Source organism: Eublepharis macularius, chromosome 9, assembly GCF_028583425.1.
Source record: "Eublepharis macularius isolate TG4126 chromosome 9, MPM_Emac_v1.0, whole genome shotgun sequence".
Classification (NCBI taxonomy): Eukaryota; Metazoa; Chordata; class Lepidosauria; order Squamata; family Eublepharidae; genus Eublepharis; species Eublepharis macularius.
In genome coordinates, this window is record NC_072798.1 from 21,788,803 (window position 1) to 21,816,137 (window position 27,335).

At 40.9% G+C, this 27,335-nt stretch overlaps 1 protein-coding gene across 2 annotated transcripts in view; it reads right to left on the minus strand.

Moving 5' to 3' along the window:
• The window catches only part of ERC1 (ELKS/RAB6-interacting/CAST family member 1), a 261,544-nt gene that overhangs the window by 121,591 nt on the left and 112,618 nt on the right, over positions 1–27,335 (minus strand). For both annotated transcript variants that reach the window (XM_054988425.1, XM_054988424.1), the window contains 2 exons: positions 16,732–16,863; positions 3,902–4,062 (listed from right to left, as the gene is read on the minus strand). In XM_054988425.1, coding sequence (XP_054844400.1) covers positions 3,902–4,062; positions 16,732–16,863 — 293 coding nt within the window. The remainder of the gene's footprint in view (positions 1–3,901; positions 4,063–16,731; positions 16,864–27,335) is intronic.

Consider the following 27,335-nt stretch of genomic DNA (forward strand, 5'->3'; position numbering starts at 1 on the left):
AAACAACAACCCTTGTTCCAACTCAGTCTAGTTTGGAAGATTGTCCCCCTACTTTGACATGGCCAATCTGGCCACCAGGAACCATGCCACAGTAACATCAAGACTAGACTCCTGTAAAGTAGTTTACATGGGTTTCCCCTCAAAGTCAACTTGGAGACTCAGTGAAGAACACTGCAGCTTGGTTATTAACAGGAGGCACACTAAGCCAAGCATATATTATTACTATCATTTTGCAGTCACTCCATTGGCTACCTAACAGTAACTAGGCTCAGTGCAAGGTATTGTCTATCACATACAAAGCCCTTCATGCCCTTGGTCCCTCATATCTGTGGGACTATCTCTTTTCATATGTTCCACTGCAGCAGCTTCACTTATCTGGACAGTGTTCTGCAGGTGACACCCTACAAATGGGCAAAATCAGCAACTGCCCATACATGCACATTCTCGGTGGTGGCCCCCTTTGTTATGAAATGGCCTGTCTGCTGAGGCTAGGAAGGTTCCCACTCTCCTGGCTTTGTGCAAACAATGCAAAACTGAATGATTCAGGAGGACATTTTTAAGCAGGTAAGATGGCTGTACTGCAACAAAATGGAATGATGCTTTGGTAGACCAGAGGTCCCCAACATGTAACCTGCAGGCACTAGAGCACCTGCAGACACCTTTTTGTGCACCAGCCAAGGCTTTTCAGAAAGTGGGTGTGGCCAGACAGGGTTTGTGCCGAGTGGGACTCGTTGCCTGAACATCTGAAGCAAGAGGATCATATCTGTCTGAAATAAGCTTTCAAATGATACTCCTTGTTTGGCGGGGGTAGAGAGAGACAGAAAAGCCCCCTTTCCAAGCAGAGTTGCTACAGACTGGAAGTAGAAAAACCCGGCCAGCACATGTGGGATAAGAAAAGCCCTTCCTGCTCAAACCTGTTGCAGTGTGTTCTTGGCTGCACTGCAGCTGCGTAAGTAGAAAAGTACTCAAAGTAAGGCCATTCTTCCACCTGCTACAGCTGGCCAATACCCTTTTGTCCCTGAGTAAATGCACTTGGGAGGGAAGCAGTCTGCTGAGTTGGCGGGGGAGAGAAGCCCTCCTTCCCCAGCCGGCCAGCCAGCACCCTTTATTCTCGAGTAAATTCACTCAGGACAGAAATAGTCTCGTGTATTGGGGGGGGGGAGGCACTCCTCTCCCCCCATAGCCAGCCAGAGCCCTTTACTCACAAGTAAATGTACTCGGGAGGGATCCAGTCTGCTTTGCTGGGGGGGGGGAGACAGTGAAGCCCTCCTCTCCTCTCCACCAGCCAGCCAGAACCCTTTACTCCCAAATAAATGCACTTGGGAGGGAAGCAGTCTGTCAGACTTGGGGGGGGGGGAGAAGCCCTCCCCCCATCCCCAGACAGCCAGAGCCAAAGTTCGCTTCCTCAGACTTAAAATTTATACTCTGGGGAATTGAGTTGGCCTATAGGGGTGCTACTGGACTCTCTTCTTTCTCTTCTACTGCAGACCAACACTGCTACCCTCTTTTTTTAAAAAAGAGAAGTCTGCTTGCAATCCTCTTTGGACTTACAAGAAAATTAACATTATTCTTTCAGTCATCTTGGCTAACTGATGGGCTTTGTGTTGATAAAGAATAAGCGGGTCTTTATTGTGGTGCTTAAATATTTTGTTCATGTTTATTTGAAGAGAAATATTTTGAGTGTCGGTAATACATGGTTAAAAGGCTAATAATAAATGAACACTGCTGGACTGGACCACTGCTGGCATTCTTGTCTGATATTCTATTTCCCTGGTGCCCCATGATGTTATCAACCCCTACATGATCATTTTAAAATGATGCAAAAAGAAGGGTAATGTCAGAACACAGTTTCAGAAAAATAATGGGATTTGGTCATGATTATAGATATATAGATATATATTCAACTGATTTTAACAGGATTCAGCTACAGCTAAGTGTATCAAAGTTTTTGTGAATGACTGCTGCCACTAGAGTCCTTTCTTGATCTTTTGCAAGCACAAGTGTGTTCAGGTTCTGCATTTAGATTCAAAATATGGGAGTGGAGGGAAGCAGTGAGGCTGTGAAGCATTTTCCAAAAATACTGCCTAAGAGAGATGCATGTGGACAAAAGGTGGTGTCTATGCATGTGCTGGGAGAATTTATGACTCAGGATCACTGGACACCCCAGTAAGACTTGCCTCTGTTTTCTTTCAGGATCAGAAAAAGCCTTGGCAATATACAATTTTCATCAGGTGTGCTCTGCTAATCTTCAGGTAGGAAAGTTCCACAATAATCTGAACAAAGTTGTTGTCAATTACAAGTATTTTCCTTCGTTTGTGAATGAAAAGGTGACCTTGAAACTTCTTCACAGACACACAGTTGTTCTACTTTTCTTACCAGTAGAAAAGATGGCTGGATGCAACCCAGCAAACTATCGTCTATCACTACTGGTGGAGCACCAACAATGATGAGCCACATGATTAATGGATTCATTGCCCTGTGTGAAAAAGATGAATCTTTCCCAAAATTCATTTATTACCATTGCATCATGTATCAGGAAGCTTTGTGTGCTAAAGTACTCCAGTTTAAACATGTCATGGATGTGGTTACCAAAATAATAAACTCTACCTGGGCTGCATCTTTGCAACACAGACTTTTTAAGGCACTTCTGGAGGGTGTTGATGCAGACTACAATGACATCGTATCACACACAGAAGTGAGATGGCTGAGTAAAAAGAAGGTTCTTGTCAGATTTCTAAGCCTGATTGAAGTAATCAAGCACTGCTGAAAAATGGTGCAGCAAAGGTTAAATCTTATTTTAGATCCACTTATCTAGCTGAGTCACTCTTTTCAATGCTGAAACACATCAAATGTAAAAACAGATCACAGTTGACAGATGACAATTTGGATAACTGCCTGAGAGCTGGCATATCACCTTATACCCCAAATTATCAAAAGCTTGCAGATGAAATGCAAAGCTAAACTTCACACTAGACCAGCCCTCCTGATACCAGCTTGCTTCTGATAAAAATGAACAAACTTAAGTGATTCTCTGGCTGTGTATTTGTTATAGAATTAAATTGGTTTGTTATCCACCTTGATTCATAGAGAGAAGATAGGATGTAATTTTTTTGTACAGATTATTAATTTTTAATAAATGTGTGGTTTTGTGATTGACCCCATCTTCTCCGGTAGCCATTTTGTGCTTAAGCTAACCACCCTCTGTCAGGATTCCAAAGGTGCTCACAGGTCCAAAAAGGCTGGGGATGCTTGCTGTAGACTATAGTGTTTGTTGCTGTAAGTTATGTTCCTATTAGGTATTTTCTGCATAGTTTAATGTGTCATGTCTAAATTGCTTAGGCTTTGTTTCAATATTATTTAGTTCTTATCAGATTTCTGTTTGCTTATGCTTTCTATTTTTAAAGTTTTAGTTCTATATCATTTAGTTTTTTCTCATGGTTAATTTCAGTATTGTTTTAGCTGTGTATCAGATTTCTCCTTGTTTTCAAATTTTTTGCTATCCAATTGCATTGTTTATTGAATGTTCCAGCTGTAGATCATAATGACTTACGCTATGAAATCCACCTTTAGTCTCAGTGAGAAAGAAGGACTATAAATAACTTAAATAAATAAATTCTGTATTTGAATTTGAAAGTCTCAGGAAAACAATGTAATATAAATATTAGTAATATAAGTTTGTGCAAATGAAATTGTTGTAGAAGGGAAATCAGATTTCTACAAGAAACTCCTCTGTTCCTAAGCTCTGCACAATACACTATTCAGCAATCATCTTTACGAGTTCAGAGGAAAAAAATGGCACTGATGGGGAAAGGCAGCACTTTCAATAATGGCTCAAATAAAGAATAAAACGTAAGGCCTAGATAACTGTTTAGTTTAAACGAATTAAGAAAAACAGACATACTTCATCTCTAGAACTTCCTCCAAATGTTTCCTCCTCTCAGCTCGCAAGTTGGTCAAGTGGGTTTCCTTCTCAGCTAGAGACTGTTGGGTACAGGAGAGCTTCGCTTTCATTGATTCCAGTTCTTGTTTCACTTTCTCCATAGCCATCATCAACTCTTCTACCTAAGAGACAAAACAGAAAGTTAAAAGTACACTTACAATTGAAAACAATGTTGGCTATACACCAAAGCCACTGAACTGCTTCTATCTAAGTGACAGTTAAAAACTGAAAGCTGGGACAAGAATTATACAAATGATCAATTTTACAATGTATTTAATATCTCCTTGAATTTTGATCTTACCCTATGTGTTAATGTCAATATGCATGAATGTTTCTAGGAATTAAAAGCAGACCACAAACACATCTTTATTACATACACGGTAGTTTAGCACCATGTCTTACCTTATATCTTAGGATTCACTGATAGCAAATAAAGAATTTACATAAGAACTTATAGTTAAATAAACATTTACAGTAAAAATTTAAGAACCACTCTAAATAGATGCTGAAAAATTCAAGATCAACATTTCCGAAAGCATTGCACTTAAGGATTACAAGTGAGTAAAATTCTCAAGAGTGTGCATTTGAGAATGTCTTGCAACTCAAGATTAATTCACACAAACATCCAAAACAATAGCTTTTAGATGATCGCTTGATAAATACACAAATCATTGGAAGGTTCTATAATCACTAGAATAAAAAAAACTACCTGGAGTTTTTGTTTTTTATCTCAGTCTTCTTTCAAGGAGTTCACAGAAGCATGCACAGTACTCCTTTTACTATTTTAGTCTAACAGCCACCTAGTGAACTATGTTAGGCTCAGAGAAAGTTGCTAACCCAGTGAGTTTCATGGAGTAGGTTGTGTTTTTTGGGTTGTTGTTTTTTTTGCTGTCAAGTCACAGCTGGCTTATGGAGACCCCATAGGGTTTTCAAGGAAAGAGATGTACAGAGGTGGTTTGTCATTGCGTGCCTCTGTGTAGCAGCCCTATACTTCCTTGGTGGTCTCCCATCCAAGTACTAACCAAGGCCAACCCTGCTTAACTTCCAAGATCTGATAAGATTGGACTAACTTGGGCTGTTCAGGTCAGGGCAATCTGCATCGACAGTATGCATTTCAAATCACACTGTATGCCTATTTGGACCCTATTGGACATGTCATAGCAGTAGCCTTTATATACAGAGATAAAATCATAACACATACATTTAAATTTCAGTTTTAAACAAACAGGAAGCAAATTTCAAAGTAAACTGGAATGTCAAGTAAATCAAATTAAATGTCAGTAATTTACTGGTACATGGACACTGTAAGTGATACTGACACCACAGTATTTATTGGGATCTGGTCTGTCACTGCCTTGTAGGACCAGCGTTGCTACCTATCTGGACTAGCAACGCCTCAATTAATGACACAACCTACTCAGTTAACCAGAAGACCTTGGGTGGTAGGATTACTTTGATCTGCTGTTCAGAAATACTTTTAACCAGCAAGGAAAATAGCAGGGAACACATACAGGATCCTGTGCGAAGCCAGTGCATCTACTAATTTTGTTCTTTCATTTTAGAACCTGAAGAACTTGTTGACACTCAATGCTGTCACAAATACATCATAGTGGAAGTACTTTTTTTGGTTTGTCATCTGTTGAATAAGACACTGTGCTTTTCACTGGCCATGATCTATCCATAAGCTTGGTGCCTTCTGTAATATTAACTGCCTTGGGGTGTGGGGAGAAATAACATTGTTTTACTATGGAACAGTCTATGCCAAACTTACATGTTTGACAATCTGTAGATTGGCCTAAACTCCAGCTGACTGAGAGGCTGTTGCAGAATTGTAAAGCTTCTGCATTGCACGCAGAATGTCCCAGGTTCAGTCTTTCACATCTCCAGTTTAAAGACCTTGGAGAGCTACTGCCAGTCTGAACAGACAACATTGACCTTGGTAGACTGACTCAGTTTAAGGCAATTTCATGCGATACGTTGGCCAATGGACTCGCTTGGGGGCTAGGTTGCTGCTGTCGGGTGGGGAAGAGGTTGGAGCACGGTGGCTTCCATTGCCAGGTTCTGCCAAGGGCGCCGCCCTGTGAGACGCCGGCCTGCATGGCTTCAGCCTTAAAGGACCTTCAGGGAATATGCAGAATCCCACTTTGTGGAAGGAGGGGGGTATACCTCACCCTCACACCTTCTCAGTTCACTCGCAGGTCCCTTCAACCTGACCTTGTTCTGGCTGCCTTCCATGACAGCTGTCCCCATCCACCTGGCGGTCTTACTCCTCCTCCTCTTTGTTTCTTTCCTATACCTCCTCTCCACTGCTCTCTCATTCTCTTCCCCCCTCTCTCTCCTCCACTCCACCACACTCCTACACAACAAACAACCCACCCTGCCTTGTGGGTGGACTCATTCCTGGCCCCTCCTGCCAGCCACACCCCTCTTTTGCCCTCTAGTCTTGGCCTTGGCTGCCTCAAGCAGCTGCACCTGGGGTAGCTAGTCTGGCTGCTTTGGGCAGCTACAGCTGTGCTCTCTTGGCTGGCTGCCAAGCCTCCTTTGCTCCAAGCTTCAGGCCCTTGGGCAGCTACAGCTATGCTCTCTTGGCTGGCTGCCAAGCTCTCTCTACTAAGGGCTTCAGGCAGCCCCACCTGTGACTGCTTTGCTTTCAGCCTTGCCTGGTTCTGGCTGATTTCTTCTAGCCTACCTGCAGGCTGGGATATGGCTCTGTGCTGCCTTTCCTCTACTGCAAGTAAGGTTTCTAGCTGTCTTGTTGCTAGCTGGCTGTCCCTGCTTCCTGGGCTTTCTCCCTCTGGTCTGACCCCCTCCTGGCTGCCCCCACTCTCCCTGCCTGGGCTCTTAGCCTCCCACCTGCCCCGTCTAACCCTCTGAGGCTTGGGTGCTTCTTTCCCTTCCGCTGGTGCTGGTGGGCTCTGGCCCTGGATGTCTGTTAGGGTGGCTAGGAACCTGTCTCCCGGCTGCCTCCCATCCCCTCCTCCCGGCAAGTCCAGGGGCTGAGCCTCAGACCCGGACAGCCATCCTGTGGGCTTGCCTGCAAGCCAATCAAATTTGAAATTCTGACCGTCCTATCATAGCCAAGAAAATTTGATTACAAGCCAATCAATTTGAAATTCTGGCCATCCTATCTGAAGATGAACTTGTGGGGCCGGGCACCAGACCTCAGAATACTGGTCCAGCAGCCAAGTATTTAAGAAGCTGCTGCCCGGCCTCCCTGCACTTTGCTCTCACCAGCAAAACCTATCCACCTCTCCCTCGATTATTGTTGTTTTGCTTATTTTCTTTGTCACGACTTCATTGGGCAGTCTGCATTGGATCGGATCCCTTTTGGGGGGAGGCAGGGCCTGCATGTCCAGGGTCCCCAGTAAGGGGATTCCCATAAGGAATCTTAGGGTGAGTAATGGTGTTGCATCCCCAGCTCAGGGGCATACTCACTCCCAGGTGGCAGGGGAATCACGCAGGGGTGTACACCCACATGATCTCCCCCTTAATGTCACTCCTTGGTTCCTCCCCTCAGCAGAGGTCGGGGGGGGGGCGAGGTTCATCGGCTGGCAAGCGGGTCAGCCGATGTTTGGGATCTGACCCACAGGCGTTGCCAATGCTCCTTTTTCATGCTGAATTCAATAAAGTTGTGGCCAGTTTTAATCCCATCTTGTGTGTGGGTCTGAGTTTGTTGCCGTGCTCTCCCCCCTCTTTGCCCTCAGCCTAGGCTGCAAATTTTGTCTCATCCTTTATCTACATACCCCAGATCATGTTTCCTTGGCAGTTTACTGCTTTGAGGCCAATTAGTGTTCAGAAATACTACTGCAACAACTACAATGTTTCCATAATAAATTGTGTCTGGATATATAGCAGCATTGGGGAAACTGGGCCAGTTCCTACTGCACTGAACGCTGTGCTGACTCCCTTGGATCTTATCAGCTGGTAGGACCTTGCTCATTGTATGCTGTCAAGGTGAACAATTCCAAGTGTTTTAAGTAATAGTGGGTTTTATGCACTGGAGGAAAAACCTTTTCTGCTTGGGGAAAGGCTCAGTTGAGCAGGGTAAGAGAATATAACCCAAAACTCAGGAAAAATGTAACCAAACACATACGCTTACTTTGGGCAAAATCAGAAATGACACAAAATCCTACAACTAGTGAGAGATACTAGAAGCACAGGGCTTTAGCAAGCATGTTCGACGACAAAGCCATGTGGGATGCTACACAGAGACTGCCTCTGATTTTTAAAAAAAGTTTCTACTATAGCAGACCTTGTTTCAATTTTACACAACTGTGATTTGATGGTTATTCAAAAAACGAATCGTAAGTGGGAAAATAAGCTCAGAACAATTTAGGAGCATGTTCAAGCATGCTTGAATAATCTGAAGTACATCAACATGGGGGATTGATAGCATTCCTTTATCTATGGATCCTGAAAGCGACAGCTTGGCTTAGGTGGTATACTAACATTAAAAGAACTGATGTAGTTTTAGCAGACTGGAGAAGCTTGTCTGATATAAAGGGGATGACAAGCCAGGAATTACAAAGCTGATAGAGCATCATTAGTTCTTACAATGAAGTTAAAAACGTGTTTTATTGTTTGCTTTAAATACTTAGAGAACATACACACTAATTGATGCCCATGTGAGATTACCAAGACGAATCATAACCAGGCAAACCTGGTTTTCTTCTTTGATAAAAATAACTACCTTAAGTAGGAAGAAGAATTGACCAGCAAGGCTTCTGAATTAGTTCCATACAACATCCTTGAAGGAAACCTTGAGATAAGTGGACTACAAAGACTTTTATGCAACCTAGTGGAAAATAGCAGAAGTCTCTTTCTTGGTTCAATGTCTTATTCATATCTTGTACGGAGGAGCAAAAAGTACATTTTTCAAATTCAGATGATACAAAATACAGAGAAATTGCAGAGACGTAACATTATCTTGAACTGAAAACAGAGATAGTCCTAAAATGAATGTAATGAGGCAAACTATTATACACTGGAAATATATTTAAGCACATAATTATAGGATAGATATGGGGGAAAATATCTGGATAGGCAGCAGACTTATGGCAGAAGCGTGTAAGAAAATGAATGCAAGTCCAAACTCAATGCTCTAAAACAAACACCATTTGCATTAACAGGAGCACAGTATGCAAGTTTCTAGGAAGCTAGATTTTATTCATTTGAAGTATTATCTAAACTTAACTAAAAAAAATATGTTGACAAGTTCCAAAGGGATTCAATTCAATGATTATAAAAGAGATTTAAGATGGAAATCTTATGAGATATGCTTTGCCTAGAGAAGAGATTGAACTTACAGCTATCTGTAAAAATTGGAAGAGATGTGAAAAGGAGGAACAATGCTGAGAATTGAACAAGAATCATAGAGTAGGAAGGGTTTTTTGCAGACCATCTAGTCTAACCCCATGCCCAACATAGGAACAGTCTAAAAGAAGAAATGGTAACGATATATGCAAGACCAGCACAGCAAAATCAGGTTAACTCTGATTGTAAGAGCATTTTAGAAATTAAATCTGCCTAGGGTGGTTGTTTAATCTCCAATCTGACCGGATTTTCCAAGAACAGGCTGGAGTGTCAGATATTCTGACCTAGAGAGAAGGATTCAAATATATGATCCTCTTAGATTCTTCAAGGCCTATGATTGCGTTTAGTACACTTATTAAGTTGAGGACAATCAAGCCATTTAATAAAAAAACAAATGTCATGTCAACCCAAAGAAAAACACGTTTACTTCCCATAACACTGCAACTCATTAGATGATATGAACAAACAAACATGCATGATACATCACCTTAGTGGGTCTCTATCTGTGGCCCTCACTTTAAGGAAAGATTCCAGTCTCTCAATATCAATGAACCAAATTCTTCTGACCCTACTATTAAGCTATTATTCAATCATTAATAAGAAGAATCTTGAAACATTCACCCTAAGAGCTGCCACTCAAGTGCTTGCTTCTTAGATGCAGAAGATACTTCAAAAATCAATTACAATTATCCTCAAGAGTGACTTTGTTACAGAATGGCTGTTTTGTTTGTGATGAGAATGAACATATGCTTGCACAGGGGAATAAACATAGTGAGAGAGCTGTGTTTGTGTCTATTATGAAGGAATAAATAGTCGTTGCAATGTCTGTATGAGGCCAAAGTTTTGAGTCTAGTTTGGACACAAATTATACATGCTAAAGCTGAGCTCAAATATGCCCTCTAATTGTGCAAGATACATATTACAGTGGAAAAACACATTGTGTGAAGTGTCAAGTACAGCCAGATGGTTTACTTAAAAATCACAAGGTAATAAAATCTTTTACACAGATTAACAAAAAAATGAATTATAATTTTACTGCAAATCCTGTTTTTCTAAGAAAGCGTCAAGATATTTTAGATGCTGTCAAATGTTACAGCCAGTACTTTCAACCAATATATTTCTCAACTGCTTTCATCCTATGCTAAAGAGTATCCATCCAGCCATTCTGAAACCTCATTAACTGCACCCCCTCCCAATAATAAGGATTGGGTAGCTCAAGACACAATGATGAAGAATGATCTTTGGGTCATCAAATATTCTCTCTTGTCTGCTTTTAATGTATGTTTAAAGTTCAACAAACACTTCATTCTAATTACAGGGCTGCTAATATTTTGATTTTGACTATACTCTGGTTTCTCTTCAGATCGCATTTTGACTATGAATACCTCTAAGTATAAAATCCTTACCTTTGTGATACATTAAGGCAGGCAAGACCAGAATTTGCAAAGAGTCAGCTAGAAGTGGCTTAAATTAAGAAAAAATGTAGCTGCTCATCATTTACTCTAAAACTAGATACAGAAACTCTGCTGGTCATGGGGAAATGCACAGTACCCATCCTGAACATATTGAGATTTATCAAGCATTGCTCACATTATTTTCAAGCCCATCTTTATGGCCATAAAGAGTCTATATCTTTGTTACTGGATTAACAGAGATTTCTACCTTCTTCCAGCCACTCTTGGAGGGTTATATTATGATCTAGTGGCTCATTTCCAACCATATAGTCCAAAGATTTAAGAGCCCAGAATGCCCTTTGGTTTTACTGAGGAGCTTGGGACAATGAAGTCGATGGGACTGTTAAGAGAAATGGGAAAAAACTTTGTGAATATGATCAAACACTGGTCAGAGCATGTTTTTGTGCCTATTCTGTGGCAGTGATGGCAGCAAAGTGAGATTACTTCACCACCATAGCATCTCTGCAATGTCATCCAGCAGAGCTTTTCTGGGTTGTGAAGAGTTTCCAATTACAGGGCTTGGGGAATATTGACCTGAAAAATATACAGGCCTGCTGTGATTCCTTTGCAATGCATTTTGAGGATAAAATTGCTCATATCTACCACAATTTAGATGCCTCAGGTTTGGTTCGATCACAGGATGTTACTGGAGTGCAGTACGGTCCTAAATGTATGGGTCAATTTCAGCTGCTAAACCCCAACGACGGGGACAAACTAGTTAGAAGTGTGTGGCCTACCATATCTAGGCTCAACTCTTGCTCCTCATGGCTATCTGTATTGTTTCAGAATGGTTTTGTTGAATGAGTCTGCCTCTCTGAGGGAGGGTGTTGGTCCAATTACCTTGAAAGAGGCAATTGTGAGACCCTCCTGGAGTAAGCATCTCTGGATCCAAATGTCCTAAATAACTACTTCTATAATAACTGTTTCTTTAAGAGGGTGTGGCAATTTCTATGATCACTGCTGACACCAACTTTTCCTTATGCTGTTCCTGAGGATCTGCTGACCACCAGAACAAAACTGGAGCAGGGAAGCAGGCTCAGAGGGCTGCAGCAGGATAGAGGAGTGGGTAGAAACTGCTACCCCTTCTTAAGAAAGCTCAAGTCTTTGGAATTGTGTGGTTAAATAGAAACTTCATCTTGAGCCATTTACAAAAGTTACTGCATGATATGCAATATTGAAGAATAATCCAGAGCTAAACTTTAGTACATTTGACTGTAAAAAGCATTACAGAAGGTATGATGCTAGGCATGAGGACTAGCTACTATGGTTGAAAATTTTCCAAACATACTTCTTGGCCATTTGGCTAGGAGCTTATATCAGTAAATCAAGACGAATCACTAAGAGCCAAACTATATGTCACATATACCACGTGATCACCACACAGGACACACCTGAGAGTTTCTCATGGGAACTCTTATTTAGAACCACTGAAGAGGTCTGACTCGGACAGGGTCTGTGGTGTGGGGAGAGGAGGTGCCCCTGCCTTTCTCTGCACTGTTTTTCCAACCCAAAATGGCTCAAGGGGCATTATTTACCTCATTAGGGGAAGACTGCATTTGGGCACTATTTGTGCTCTGGCAGGACAAATAATAACAACAACAACATTTGATTTATATACTGCCATTCAGGATGACTTAACGCCCACACAGAGCGGTTTACAAAGTATGTTATTATTATCTCCACAACAAAAGACCCTGTGAGGTGGGTGGGGCTGAGAGAGCTAGAAGCTGTGACTGACCCAAGGTCACCCAGCTGGCTTCATGTGGAGGAGTGAGGAATCAAACCCGGTTCTCCAGATTAGAGTCCCGCGCTCTTAACTACTACACCAAACTGGTTCTCCATGTCTATTTCAGGCTGGGGAAATGGTGGGAGAGCAGGAGCCCTTCTTCCATCCACAGTGCAGTCCCAATCAGAAACGAGCCCTTGTGTGTATTATAAACTGAGTTCCCATTTGGTGATACAGCTGCAAGTCCCCATGTTGATCACACTGATGTGACTTGTAATTTGAACCTAAGAGACAAAGGACAAAAACCTTTCTGAAATGAAACACATTCTTAATCTCAGGTTCTTCTACTTGCCATGTGTATGAAAACAACAGGACCAGCTTGGTCTGAGAGAGATCAAGATGGGTAGCAATGTTCGTCTGTTAGGAGTACAAAAGAGCAAGAGTCCAGTAGCACCTATAAGACTAACAAAATTTGTAGAAGGGTATGAGCTTTTGTGAGTCACAGGTCACTTCTTCAGAACTTTCTTCAGAACCCCAAAAGCCTACTGGAAAGCTTCACAATTATGTCCAGCATGGTCTGAGACACCAAAATGTATGTGGGTCTAGGGCCAGTTCCAACCTATTAAAGTCACACTAAAATTAAACTCTTTTGTACACAGATAAACAATGGAAATAGCCTATTCATTCAGTTAGATGGGCCTCAGTAAAAATGAAACAGACATACGTAGGCCATTAAAGAGTAAATATTTCCTAGAAGGTCTTTGATTATGGGAAAGAGGAAACTTATAAAGAACCTGTTATTTTACTATTACTATTTGTCTGCCAGAAATGGGTCATGGTGAGATGATCTGGTTGATGTAGAAATTTTAACTGCCTTTTAATGTAGATCATACAAAGAAAAAATATAAAATATTTAAAATACAGCAAAATAAGGCCATTTCCTCTACAGCAAAACTAAATCCTCCCTGCTTAAAGGAGAAACATGCCAACATAGGTATAAACTTGTGTGTAGGGAAGTATGCTACCAATGCAATCTTTGAAATGGGATAGTGTAACGTATACCTCTTGTTCCTGTGTAAACTATGAAAGAGTTAAATTCCTTTCCTGGATGTAAATAGGAAGCCATTTTTCAAGTCTGCCTAAGTTGCCAGACCTGAAGAGGAAGACTAGCAGCTGTAGCTTGTTAAAAGAGTTGGAAAGTGAAGGAAGCCATGCAAATAATAAACAGAGCCTTGCTGGCATGGGAGAAGTGTTCCTGAGAAGGAAAAGGAGCTGTTCTGTGGTCTCTAATCCACCAGATATTTGAACCAGGCCATGGGAAAATGGAGAACTAAGCAACTGAATGTCTGGCTTTTACATGGGACTATATATTGGTACTAAATACTGTAACTAGTAAGAATGGTTTTGAATCTTTCCCCAGTTCTGGATCACTAGTTGGACAAAGCTGCTCTGTGGCTAAAGCAGCAGCTTATTTTATTCTAACATAGACATATTTATCCACATTATAATCACTATTCTGTGTAAAAGATGGAAACCAAACATGTAGTAGATAGCCTGCAACAAGTTAACCACTTAAAGCTGCTGCAGCAGAGCACCACAGCCACAAGAAAAAGGGCAAGCAATGAAACAGGGCTATAGAGGGGTTGGTCTACACAACGCTACAGCAGGAAAGGTTAGAGGGTGGAGGAGCAGACAAAACACAAATGAGACTTCCTCGTACCTTGAGCCATTTACAGCCTAAATGATTGACCTCATGCATTCTTTCGTTTAGCAGCTTCAACAGGAAATGGGAAGCAGAATGGCGGAAAGCAAGGCAAATAGAAGAAAGAGGGGAAAGCATGCAATTAAAAACAGAACAGTCAACTTAAGAACCTGTACATTTTCAACAAGCACAAAGCTACATATACCTAGGACAGATGTAACAATTTTAACATGCTAAAAGATTTTTCCATTCCTAAAACAGAAAATCAAAACTATCACTTTTATTTTAATGTTCTCACTCTGAATTCTTATGAAGCACAAAACAAATTAAGAACCTTTTATACACTGAGAAGCCTCATTTTGTCCAAAGTTAAATGTAGGAATAACTGAGGGAGAAAATCCCTAAACTGGAAACAATAGCTTATTGAAAACTATCATACTATCAGGGCTTTTTTTTCAGCAGGAACGCGGTGGAACAGAGTTCCGGTACCTCTTGAAAATGGTCACATGGCTGGTGGCCCTGCCCCCGATCTCCAGACAGAGGGGAGTTTAGATTGTCCACTGTGCAGCAGCGCGGAAGGCAATCTAAACTCTCCTCTGTCTGGAGATCAGGGGGAGGGGCCACCGGCCATGTGACTATTTTTGCCAAGGGCGATTTAAACTTTAAAAAACTCCCCCCTTTGTTCCAGCTAACCCAAAGTGACATCGTTGTGCGATCCTGAGTTCCACCACTGAGTTCCACCACCTCTTTTCTCAGAAAAAAAGCCCTGCATACTATACAAAGTATTGTGAGAGAAGGTACAGAGTTATTGAGAGATGTCAGTGAATTACTGAGCAAGTTGGTTCGGTATCATTTTCAAGCTATATTTGATAAAGAGGTGGTATATTAATTCAGCTCTGTAAAGTGGCAGACTAGGATATGGGAGATCCAAGTTCGAATCCCTACTGTGCTATGGAGGCTTACTGGGTGACCCTGAGATTCTCAACCTAACCTACCTGAGAAGGTTGTTGTGCAAAGACAGAACAGAGGAGAGGAAAGAAGGATGTTGTAAGCCACACTGGGTTACCAATGGGGAGAAAAGGAGGAATAATTATCTAAATAAAATGAGCTCATACAAACAATTTTCATCTTCTATAAGAAGCTTGAGATTACAGCCAAAAAAATACTGGTTGCACCACTATCTATACAACAAATGCTAAGCATGCATGCCATCATAAAGCTTCAGGTGACTATTAAAGAATAATTTTTCACTGCCAAATGCTAACATAAAGATCCCTTACCCAACCAACACTAACTTTAAAAGAATTCATTAGAATTACAATTCATCTTGTTCATCAACTGTTTTATACAGATTCAACCAACTGGGGATTTAGAGTACAAACTGTGTCTTTAAAATGTCTGAGGGATGTCTGAAAAGCTCTGAAAATGCTAGAATGAATAGAACAGGAAATCCAGCAGGTACACTTCTCATGTTGCTGTTTCAATGGAAAATGACAATTAAAAAGGAAAGCAGGTGTGAATTGTTCAGTCAGAGTTATTTTTAAAAGTTAATTACACGCGCGCGCGCGCGCGCGCGCACGCACGCACGCACACACGCGCGCACACACACACACACACACACACACACACACACACACACACACACACACACACACACACACACACACACACACACACACACACACACACACACACACACACACACACACACACACACACACACACACACACACACACACACACACACACACACACACACACACACCAGTTCTAGCCCCATAATGCTTTAATTTATTCCCTTATTTCCACATGCATGTTTTTGCCTTTAGTTTTTGCTTCAGTTTTTTTTTGGTTTTTCATGTTTTGTTCCCAGTTCTTTTTGAGACCTCTTTTACCTCAATCTTTTTTCTGGAAGCCAATTTTGAGTTGATTTTTAATTCATGCATAATGTTTCTTTCAGTTTTGTTTGTCCCACCCACTCCCATTCACCTCCAAGCCACTTTTCAATGACTGGATGTTCAGCATCGTTGAAGCACTCCTCCCCCACCCCTTCCTTCCCCCCTACCCTGGTTTTCTTTTTTAAAAATGTCATCTTCCCAGCTTTATATCGACTTACCTCTGTAACAGCAGATTCTCTGAAATCTCATCTTTCATTTAAAAAAAAAGGAAACCTCCAGCCTGTTCCACTGTGGAGATATGCCCTTTCCCTTATATCTCTGTTGTTTTACAGCACAACTGTAAAAATGCAAAGGGAGGGCAGATGTGTGGAAGAACCATACCCAAACTGATTTCAGTGCTTGGGGGATCAACCACTAAGAAAATCAGGAGTAAGCTGAGGGTGCAGAAAAGCCCTAGTTACACTCAAACAGGAATGTTTCATTCAGAAGAACTAGAGGGCACCATTTAGGAGAACTCATTTTCACATTCAGAAGAGATCTAAAATGAGTATCTGGATCAACTGCTTGAATTTCTAAAGCTGTATCAGTTCATAGCTGCCGAGGCTTTTCGGCTCCTCCGATAAGATGATGTTCTACACATTAAATTACTGCACCAAATATATATAAATATCAACACCACTGACAATGTGTGTGCAGACCTGTTTTTCAGCATGCGTCCTGGCTGATTCTTCTTGTGCCAGTACCATTTCCCGCTCTGCAGTTATTTGCACACTCTCTCTCAGTGCTTCTTCCAGCTCCTCAATTCGATCATCTTTCTTACGTAGATTGTCCTGAAAAATGATGGGAGACCAGATGAAGTAGCTTGGATTTAAATACTAGTGCAAATCTACCCAGAGCTATGACAACTACAAGTCATTCTCCAGTGATGGAATTCAACATCGGCTGTTTCTTCACGTAAAGCAAGAGTGAAGAAGTAAAAGAGAAGGAAGAGCAAGAGAAGGTGAATGCCACAGCAAAGAAGACAGTTAGCAAAGCAAGAGGTTTAGTGGTAGTAGATTTGTAGTTTGTTTTTGAGATCAGTTAGCACAGCTAAACAAGCTGTGTGCTAAGGGCACAGGCAGCGCCAGAGCAGGTTAGTAGACAGGTGATGTGATGTAGCAGTAAGTACTTGGAATTTCTTCTCATGCACTCACACAACTTGATAGGCAAAGTATACCCAAGGAAGGAGTGCAACTGGCAGTTACTAATTTTCCCAGGGAAAAAAATGCTCTCTTATTCAAAAGAGAAGATGTCTCAACCATTTTCATCAAGTGTCTTCGTATTAAATTAACAGCATGGAAAAGAATCTATCAGAAAGCCTGATGAAGAGATAAAAGGCCAGAGGACCAAAAAAGTAGCATTTGTATAATTCAGCTTTTTATGGTTAGGGTTGTGACTGAGGTGAAGTCTCTCTTACATATTCAAGCCAGGTTGTGAGAAAAACGTTTACTCACAGATACTTGTTTAAAATTGGAAAAAAAGTAGCTCAAAAGTTTAGAGCAGTACTAATCTGAAGACTGAAATCTATTCACATAAGAGTATGAACATTTCCTGCGTCTGAAAGATTAAACTGGATACAAGAATGAAATGGTTACTATTCCTTGCTCATGGTAATAAATCTGTGGAGACCTTAAGCTTACCTCAAAATCTCCAAAGAAATGATGGAACAATTTCAGACATGTTTTGTCAAGAACTCTCCAGTTTGACACTACTTAAAGGACTGATTATGGCCACCCATAAATTAAAACATCAGATATGACAGGTTTCTCTGAAGTTCAAAACTAGTATTTCACATAGTAACTGATAAGTACTAAGAATTAAGGTAGTACATTTGTTTTCTCTGAAAATCCTCCCAAATGATGAACCATTCAGATTCTGAGGAATCGTGAAACAGACAGTAAGAAATTCTGGGAAGAAGTTAAGATTGGCACCCTTAATTCTGTTGATAAAAATGTAAAATGATCATGACATCTAAGATATCCATCTTGATGCAGCATGATACCGTAGTCATCTACTAAGGATTAATTCTAAGTTCCAATAAGTTCTTTCACTACAATGAAACACCTAACAAAAGAGGAATACAAGTCCTTTGTCTATAGATGAGAGGAGCGCAAAGTCTTGGCATTAGTACTAAAATATGCATATTAGAACAAGCAGGAGCAGAAAGTAATGTAGATTGAACAGTGGAAAGGTGTCGAGTTTCTCAGGGTAACGCCCCCCCCCCCCAATGCTCCCAATAATGACCATTTTAGTATTAAGAAGACTGTGCTTACTTGCTACATCTTCTGGATCACAGTTGATTAAACCCTTCTAGTACTCCCATGGGTGCTTAGAGTTAGAATTACCTTGCCCAATCTGCCTGAGACAGACAGTCCTAGAAAATTACAGTGTAAAGTTCTAATTGCCTCAGACATGGAAAATACTCATTACATTGTCTATGTTATGTTAGAATCCAGACTGCCATGGATGGAATCTTCAATGGTGTCTCTAATTCTATATTAGAATATTTGCTTGTTAAAGCTGATTGGAGCAGCTGTGTAGAAAAGGAAGCAAAAATACATAGCTGTACAGTGGATTTCTAGATACATTTTTCACCTGTGATAAGCAGCAAATATTTGTAAATTAAGTAAATGTAGTAAGTTTGTCATTCAGAAATCTTAGTGGCATATGACGTGACTATGGTATATGACATGACTATATGACATGACTACATGACTATGACAGTGGTATATGACATGGCAGATTTAGAACACAACCAACTGTTACTGACATGCTGACATTTCAGCTGATGAAATCAACTTGATTCATGTTGTTTAACTTCTGTAAAACAGTAAACCTGATCATTCAATTTAATTGTACAAGTTAACCAGGCTTACTGTTTTACAGTAAGACTACGATTTGATGTACGGAGTAGTAAAACAGATTCTGAAAATTTGATTCTTGTGTATGCACTGTTTATGCTACAATTATGTATTACGTATTTTATGAATAAATACATTCTTTAAAAGATAGTCCACATATGAATGAGTTACGTGTTGAGTATGCTACTGATTAAAATGCTGTTCAACAAATCTGAAAAAGTGACACATAATATCTTTGTACAGTAATACAGCTGCCAATAAATCAGACTCTGGGTCGTATTTTTCAGTTATAAATGTGTTGTTTTACTCTCTAAAGACAGGAAAAGTCATGGAATCCATTCCCTTTGTTCCACAGTGAGCCATCCCATTTGATCCATGGAACAGAAGATCATGTTGTACCGCATCAGCCACTTTCACGCAAGCAGAAAGCTGCACCAGTCCGACTTGTTATGTTGGAAAGCATGGTATTAGTAATACACAGCATCTTATTTGACTGAGCCTGAGAAATGGTTCTCCTTTTTAAATCTTATTTTTTTCAGGTAAATATGGTAGCGTATTTTAATGATAAGATCCTGAATGTAAAATGATACCCTTAAAAAAAGCCTAAACATAAAAGCAGATGAATTTAAGATGAGTTCCCACAACAAAAAAGCCAGCCAGCCAGCATGAGTTTTCCTCCTACTAGCTTCTATCTTCCCTGTTTGCCCTGCAGCTCACGTGATCCACTGCCACAGCAACCTTGGCCTCTGGCATTGTCTTACCCCCTCTTGGCCATACAGCAGTGTTTACAATGTCCCAGTTGTTGTGGGGGAGGCACTTCTCCCTCCTTCTGTGTTTTCAAAGTGCAGAGGAAGAGAGTACACCTGGGTGACTTATTGGCACGGGCTGTTTGCAACTCCTATTCCACCCCAGCCAGAAATCTCAGATGAAGAGTATACAAATAGTAGCACTTCTAGTCTGTAGGACCAGGCTGATAGCAGTCACACCTTTTGCCTCTCTGCAAGAGCTGCTCTTGATCAATTGGGGTTTAGGAGTGGTCCCTCTCCCACTTGGCAGAGCTTGCCTGTAATAGAATGGGGGCAACTTTGCGTAAATTTATAGGTAAGCTGAAGACAACTACCCTTACTCCCTTTCAACAGCCCCCAAAACTTTAACATATCATCTTGGTTTTCAGCTTATATGTATTTGATGACTAGATGCTATTGGTGAGATAAATTACTAGAGGTTATTATAAGAGAAACCCATTTTTCACACAGATGAGAAGCAGCTCTAGTCCTTGAAAATAATGCATTCTGTGGGGAAGAAAACAATGGCTCTATATCCTACTAATTGCTTACCCAGTTAGTCTCAAATTTATGCAAAACTGTTTTTTAGACAAAGCAAAATGGACAATAATGGAAATCCACTTTCTAGTTCAGCTGAATTGAGATGTTATAATTTTCATTACTGCTTCATTCTTCCCTCAGATCCTCTTACTATGTTTTCCAAATGTCAAGTTTCCATCATCAGAAACTCCATGTACAAACGAACACTTTGTTACTTGACTCAGGAAGAAAGAAACCACATGCCTGTTACAGACAGTGGAGTAAGGATTTGGAAACTTGTTTATTTGGCTGGGCTGCAGATGGCCAGTTTAAGAAAACAGGGATCATATTTTTAAGCACTATATAATGAATTATTAATTCCAGCCAAAACCATAAAAGCCAAAATTATCTGAAATTGGTGCTTCTGTGTACTAACCCCAAACCCAGTAATGGTTGCATACAGAATATCAGTTTCCCTTCTATGCTTATTTTTTTCTAAGTAAAGGAAAAGGGCTACTGTTGGATAAACTGCCCTGGTTCAATTTTAAGAAAGACAGGATGTAATTTTTAAATTGTCTTTTAGTTCTCTAAATATGTTCTTATAAGAAGCTGAGGCTTCATTTGGACATCAACATTGTATTGGATTTTTGCTCATGCTATGTCTTTGTAAACTTTTATCTTTTTACTCTATGGCATTGTTTATGAAAATGTCCTTGACATTGTATGGAAATGTCCTTGATACTGTATGGACATGTCCTTGATACTAATTGTACTAATCTCACACTATGTAATCTGCCTTGAGTCTCAGTGAGAAAGGCGGACAATAAATAAGTAAATAAATAAATAAATAAATAAATAAATAAATAAATAGGTAGGTAGGTAGGTAGGTAGGTAGGTAGGTAGGTAAGGTAAGTAAATAAAAGAGCCCTTTATGCCAACACCAGTTGTCTCTTAAATGCTGTGGCTCCAGCGACCTTCACGCCCTCCTTGCTTGTTTGCGATTCTCTGGTTTGACATTGGTTCCCTTGCTGTAGTTCAGTTCTTGTTGGTTTGTTCGTTCAGCTTGCATTGTGAGTGGGACATGCATTTGCGGCTGGCTTTTGGCCAGGGGTTTCTTTTATTTTCCAGGCCTCTTTGCCTGGAAAGCCTTGGAAATGTTTCCTTTGTTGGAAACAATGGGGAGTGGCTGGGGCATCCTGTTCAGGGGCCCTTAGAATTGGACCTCTGGCTCCAATCTTCCTGAAACTTGGGGGGTCTTTAATGGACAGTCGAGAGTTGGTTCACCTGCAATCTGGATAAAGTTTGCTTAAAAAATATCTCCCACCCCACCATCTCCTGGACAGTTTCCCTCATAGGGAACAATGACCAGCTAAATTTGGGGTTTTTAACTGGATTAGAGAATCTGACTTGGATTTCAGGAATACTGAATTTTTTTTGGTATCCCTGAAATCTGGATTTGGACCAATCAGATTTTTGTGTGTGCACACTATGGGACTCTTTAACACAGAGGCAGCATTATAAGGAAAGATGTCTTTACTGCTAGCTGCAGAGAGGAAGCAAGCAGCAAACCAGGGTTTACACACAAGCTAGAATTTATTTAGATATTTATACTCCACTTTTCTTTCCAATGGGAAAACAAATCATCTTACAGTATTATTCTCCTCTCCTGTTTTCATCCTCATAATACCCGTGATTATAGGATATGTTCAGAGAGTGATTGACCCAAGCTTACTCAGTGATTTTCCATGACAGTGAGGGTTTCCCAGATCTTAATTCAAGACTAACCACTGCACCATGCTGAGTCTCAATTAGTTTCTTACTTTGGGTGGACTAACCAAAGTTCATTGTGCAAATTACAGAAACCACGGTTTGAGGCATCTAAATGCAGCCTCAGCCAAGAAACTATAGCTCAGGCAAAGGATGTGTTGGGTTTGCTGAAATTCTTAGTTTTTATTAATTGCACCCGAACAAACTGAAGGCTAAGATTTAGAGCTGTACAGAATTTCAAAGCTTGAACAGCTATTGGCAGCTTGATAAACAAGCATCTCAAGAACCTTGGGTAAAAATTTGCTTACCAATGTCTGATAGTTAAACAGGTGATGTATACGTTTTCCCTACATAATTTCCCTGCATCCTTTGGCATGGACATACTTACTAGAGATTGTCAATGGCATCCACAGACCAAATACACCTGCAAGGGAAGGGTGTGCCTTCTCTTAAGTTCAGCAGCATTCTGAGATTATTGCTCAAATGCAACACCTTGTTGTAAACAACTACATGTGAAAGCCAAGTCTGACGTGAATAAATTACAATTATCTCAAAATGTACTTAGCAGCAGGAAATATTAAAGAGAAACCACAGAATATACTTAACCTGATTTTTTTTTTAACAAATGCACCTTGAGTTACTGAAAGAAATTAGATGTTGAGACTGAAGGGGAATCATTATATGCCATACACATGACAGAGGTTTCACTCATGGATTTTACAAGCTGATAAAATATTAGTTTCCATTACACAGTTCTTGACTGCAACACAAGATGTTTTCTCTATAGTACTTCTCTTTTTTATTGAAAAAACTCAACAATGTGAGTCTGTGGGATGAGAACTGATAATTAGGAAATGGCTATACTGTTTACAGTAGGGTATGAGCACTTGAAAAGAAAATCTATTGTTACATCAAGTGCATGTTGCTTTTTGTTCAGTAGAAAAGAGCAAGAGTCTAGCAGCACCTATAAGACTAACAAAATTTGTGGTAGGGTATGAGCTTTTGTGAGTCACAGCTCACTTCTTCAGATACAGTCTTTTTGTTCAGACTTCATGAACATGGTTTTCTTTCTGATGCAAGCTTAAACACACATCCTACAGTCCTGCTGACAACTAGCCACCTTGGTGGCCCTAACTGGGCAGAAAGGTGGGAAAATAAATGTTGTAAATAAATAAATAACCAAACATACTGAAGTCAATGAGACTCAAATTATTTAAGCAGCCTATGTGCAGCCTGATTCATGAATTAAAGGTCTGAAATATGGAACGAAATTCATTCTTTTTAAAAACCCATTCAGAATCATTTTACTCAGTCATGTGAAAAGGAGAATGAGTATGTTAAAAAAAAGAATGTACAGAGATTTTGTATTACAAAGATGCATTACAATTACAAAGCTTATTTGGCATATCTACAGTGAAAGTTTTAACAACCCAAATATTGAGTCCCAGTACGAAGTTCTTTTAAAAGATTATACAAATGTTCACATTTCCCAATCTAGAAACTCAAACAATGTATTACCTACTTGGAAGATGTTTTCAAACACATTTACAGAAAAAAATGAAACTAACCAAAAACTAGAATATTTGCAATTTCTCCAAAGTTGTTGAATCCATTAGAAGCGTCACTATACTAACCTCTCAACCATGTTGTGACCAAATATTATGACCACAAAATAACAAGGTTGCACCTACCTGTAATTGTTGTTCATTGAGGTCTTCTGTGCAGGCACACAGGGGACTGCGCTTGCACTGGCCTACCAGCCGGAGGATTTGTAACTAATTGTTTCCACTAGAGGGTGCTCGATGCCTCCCAGAGCACAGGTGCAGCTGTTTCCCCAACATAACAGCCTATACACGGGAGGCGCAGCACCCTTTGCCCTCAGCTCCTCTTGCTGCTGCACTCCCCAACATGAAGCGCACCAGTGGGAAAGGAGGGAGGGCATGTGTGCCTGCACAGAAGACCTCAATGAACAACAGTTACAGGTAGGTGCAACCCTGTTTTCATTGTTGGTCTTCTGTGCATTCTCACATGGGAGATTTGGGCAAGACTTTGGGCAAGAATTCCAGTCTAGGCCTCAGAACCACCTTCTTATTATGTATTTTAAGAAAAGGGCGATCTATTGACAGAGCTACTAGCTCACTAACCCTCCTAGCTGATGTTATTGCAAACAACATCGCCACCTTCAGGGAAAGTTCCCTGAGGTGGCAGGTCGCCAAAGGTTCAAATCCAGAGGAGTTAGCCGTGGTTCAAATGGATGTGATAACAATTTGGATAGCACCAATTGTAGTGACGATTGAGGAAATATCTACCCTGTCGGAGGAAAAAGATTCAATAAATCCTTCATGAACAGTTTTGAGGTGTGGTGAGAAAACATGGTCTTCTTATCAATCGGGGAATGAAAGGCCGATATCACTGCTAAATAGACCTTTACTGATGATACAGGAAGTCCTGTACTCTTCAGATCTAATAAGAATTCTAGAATTAGAGCCAGGGTACAGGTGAAAGGATCAACTCATTTCTGTGTTGCCCAAGCTGTAAATTTATCCCATTTGGAATCGTAAGACTTTCTGGTTGATAGTCTTTTCGCATTCAAAATAACCTCTGCCACTCTGGACGGCAACTGTCCTACCATCTCAGTGACCAAACTGTCAGTCTGAGTTTGTTTAAAGCATGGTGACACACCCCTTGGCACAAGATCAAGACTGGTTCCCTGAGCAGGTGTTGGAAAGTTTGGTTTGTCATCTGGTATAAACGATGGAACCAGAGTTGCCTGGGCCAAAAGGATGTCACAATTATGGCTGTCGTCTTTTCCACCTGCATTTTGCTCATCATCCTTGAAATCAGTGGAATGGGGGAAACGTGTAAAAAAGACTCCTGGACCATATAATCTGAAAAGCGTCCCCTAAGGAATCTGGGTCCAAGCATCCTCTGGAACAGAACAGAGGAGCCTTTCTGTTTATCACGGTGGCGAACAAGTCCATGTCCAGTGAGCCCCATTCTGCGAATATTGGTCTGATATAGCGGTTTCTTATGGACCACTCATGTGAGTTTGAGCCAAACCTGCTCAACCTGTCTGTGAGAACATATTTTACACCTGGGATGAGCACTGCTTGAATGTGTACACTGTGTTCTATGGCCCTCTCCAATAAGGCAACTGCTTCTAGACACAAGTGGCGGGATGTTGTTCCCCCTTGTTTGTTCATGTAGAACACAGCTGTGCCGTTGTTCATCAGCACCTGCACACTTTTGTTCCTGACTGTATCTGAGAAGGACATTAAGGCAAAACGTATTGCTCGTAACTCTAGAACATTAATGTGTAGGGAAAGCTCTTCCCGGAACCATGTACCATGGGCTGTAAGGCTCCCACAATGTGCGTCCCACCCTGCAGTGGATGCGTCTATGGCAACAGTTACATATCCCAGGTGTAAAAAATGTTCTCACAGACAGGTTGAGCAGGATTGGCTCAAACTCACATGAGTGGTGCATAAGAAACCGCTATATCATATCCATAAGAAACCGCTATGTGTGGTGAGCCGAAGAATATCCCTTGCATCAGATTAGTGTTGACCAACCACCAATTCATATTCTTAAGAACCGGTCTAGGAATACTAAACTTCCTTTCCTGACTGTGAGCTGAGGCACAATAAATAGATATAAATTAGAGCTGGATCTCTCTCATGTGCAGCCTGGCCAGGGGTGTTACCACTGCAGTAGAGGCCATAAGGCCTGGTAATGTCTAGATTCGTCTAGCAGACTGAAACCTCTGTCTCAAGAATATCCTAATCATGCTCTTAAGTTTCAAAGCCCTTTCAACGGGTAAGAATGCTTTATTCAATGAAGCACTGAGAACTGCACCTATGAACTGTACCTGTCTAGATGGTACTATTCTAGATTTTTGTGGTTAACCATGAGTCCCAAATCTGAACAGGCATTTAGTGTTAGGGTCACCTATCTATTCAGATCATCTTCTGACATCGCTGAAATCAGCCATTTGTCCAGATACGGATAGATGAAACAGCCCAACGTTCTAAGGTTGGCAACCACTACCGCTACACATTTAGTAAAAACCCTAGGGGCTGTGGAAAGCCTAAAGGGAAGTATGCGGTATTGATATATCTTGTCCGCACATACAAACCTCAACCTTTTCAGTGTACACTGCAGGGAAAAATGGCAACACTGAGAAGAAGAGCTCAAAGGAACTGCCTACTAAGCTTCCCATCTAGTTCATAATTCACTTACCACTGGAGACCCTGACATTTTGAGCTTGTTGGTAGCTTTGGAATTCTGACACAATGTGGTTAGTGCAGCCCCAAAATGGCTGATGCAGGAAGCGGAGCCAGCCACGAAATGGCTGCCACATCTTTCTTCAGTCACACAGTTCATTGTGCTATGGTAGTAGCTGCTGCCAAAGCAATGTTTTTAAACCAATTAAACCCCCAACATCCAACCAAAAGCCTTGCTGGGCAAAAGCCCCACTTCATAGAATCATAGAGTTGGAAGGGGCCATACAGACCATGACCCTGCCCACTTTCTAAAAACACTTGCCAGACACCAGGAAAAGTTTTGGCAGGTGCCGGGGCACCCATGGGCACGACATTGGGGACCCTAGACTTACAGCAACCCAGCTAATGCATAGCACAACTAAAGAAGCTGCATATATCCATCCACTAATTAAATCAGTGAGAAGACTGACCTTTCCAAGATATTTGCCCCAGCACATGAGGATGTTTGCAAGATGAGATGATAACATCATAGCCTGAAAAATCTGTTTCCCGCCCTGGTGTTTGAATAATGGAACTCTGACTCTCAAAAACTTACACTCTGAAAACATGTTCGTTTTTAAGATGCCACTGAGATCCCACCCTTCTCTTTTTAAAATTATTTAACTTTGAGAGTGATTAAGAGTTTTGGTGAAAATGTTTTCTGCCAATTTAGCTGGTCCTAAAAGGTACTACATGGTGTACTGTTTAAATTTTTTGCCTGCTATATACCCTGGAGAAAAGGGAAATTGTGTGTGTATTCGGAGAGTAGCTTTTTCCCTCCAAAGTAAAAAAGTTGCAGGTTTCACACACACAATTACCTTCTCCTAAACTTCTTTGCTTCCCTGCAACAACAAAGCAGCACAGAAGGTGACCTAATAAACTTGCAAACGTGGAACCATGAGATTAAAAGAGGCTGGATGAATACTTGTCAGAGATGCTTTAGGCTGATCCTGCACTGGGCAGGGGGTTGGACTAGATGGTCTGTATGGCACCTTCCAACTCTATGATTCTATGAAAATTTATACCACACTGTGTACTTCCCAGAGGTTTCCTGCAAATGTAGCACTGA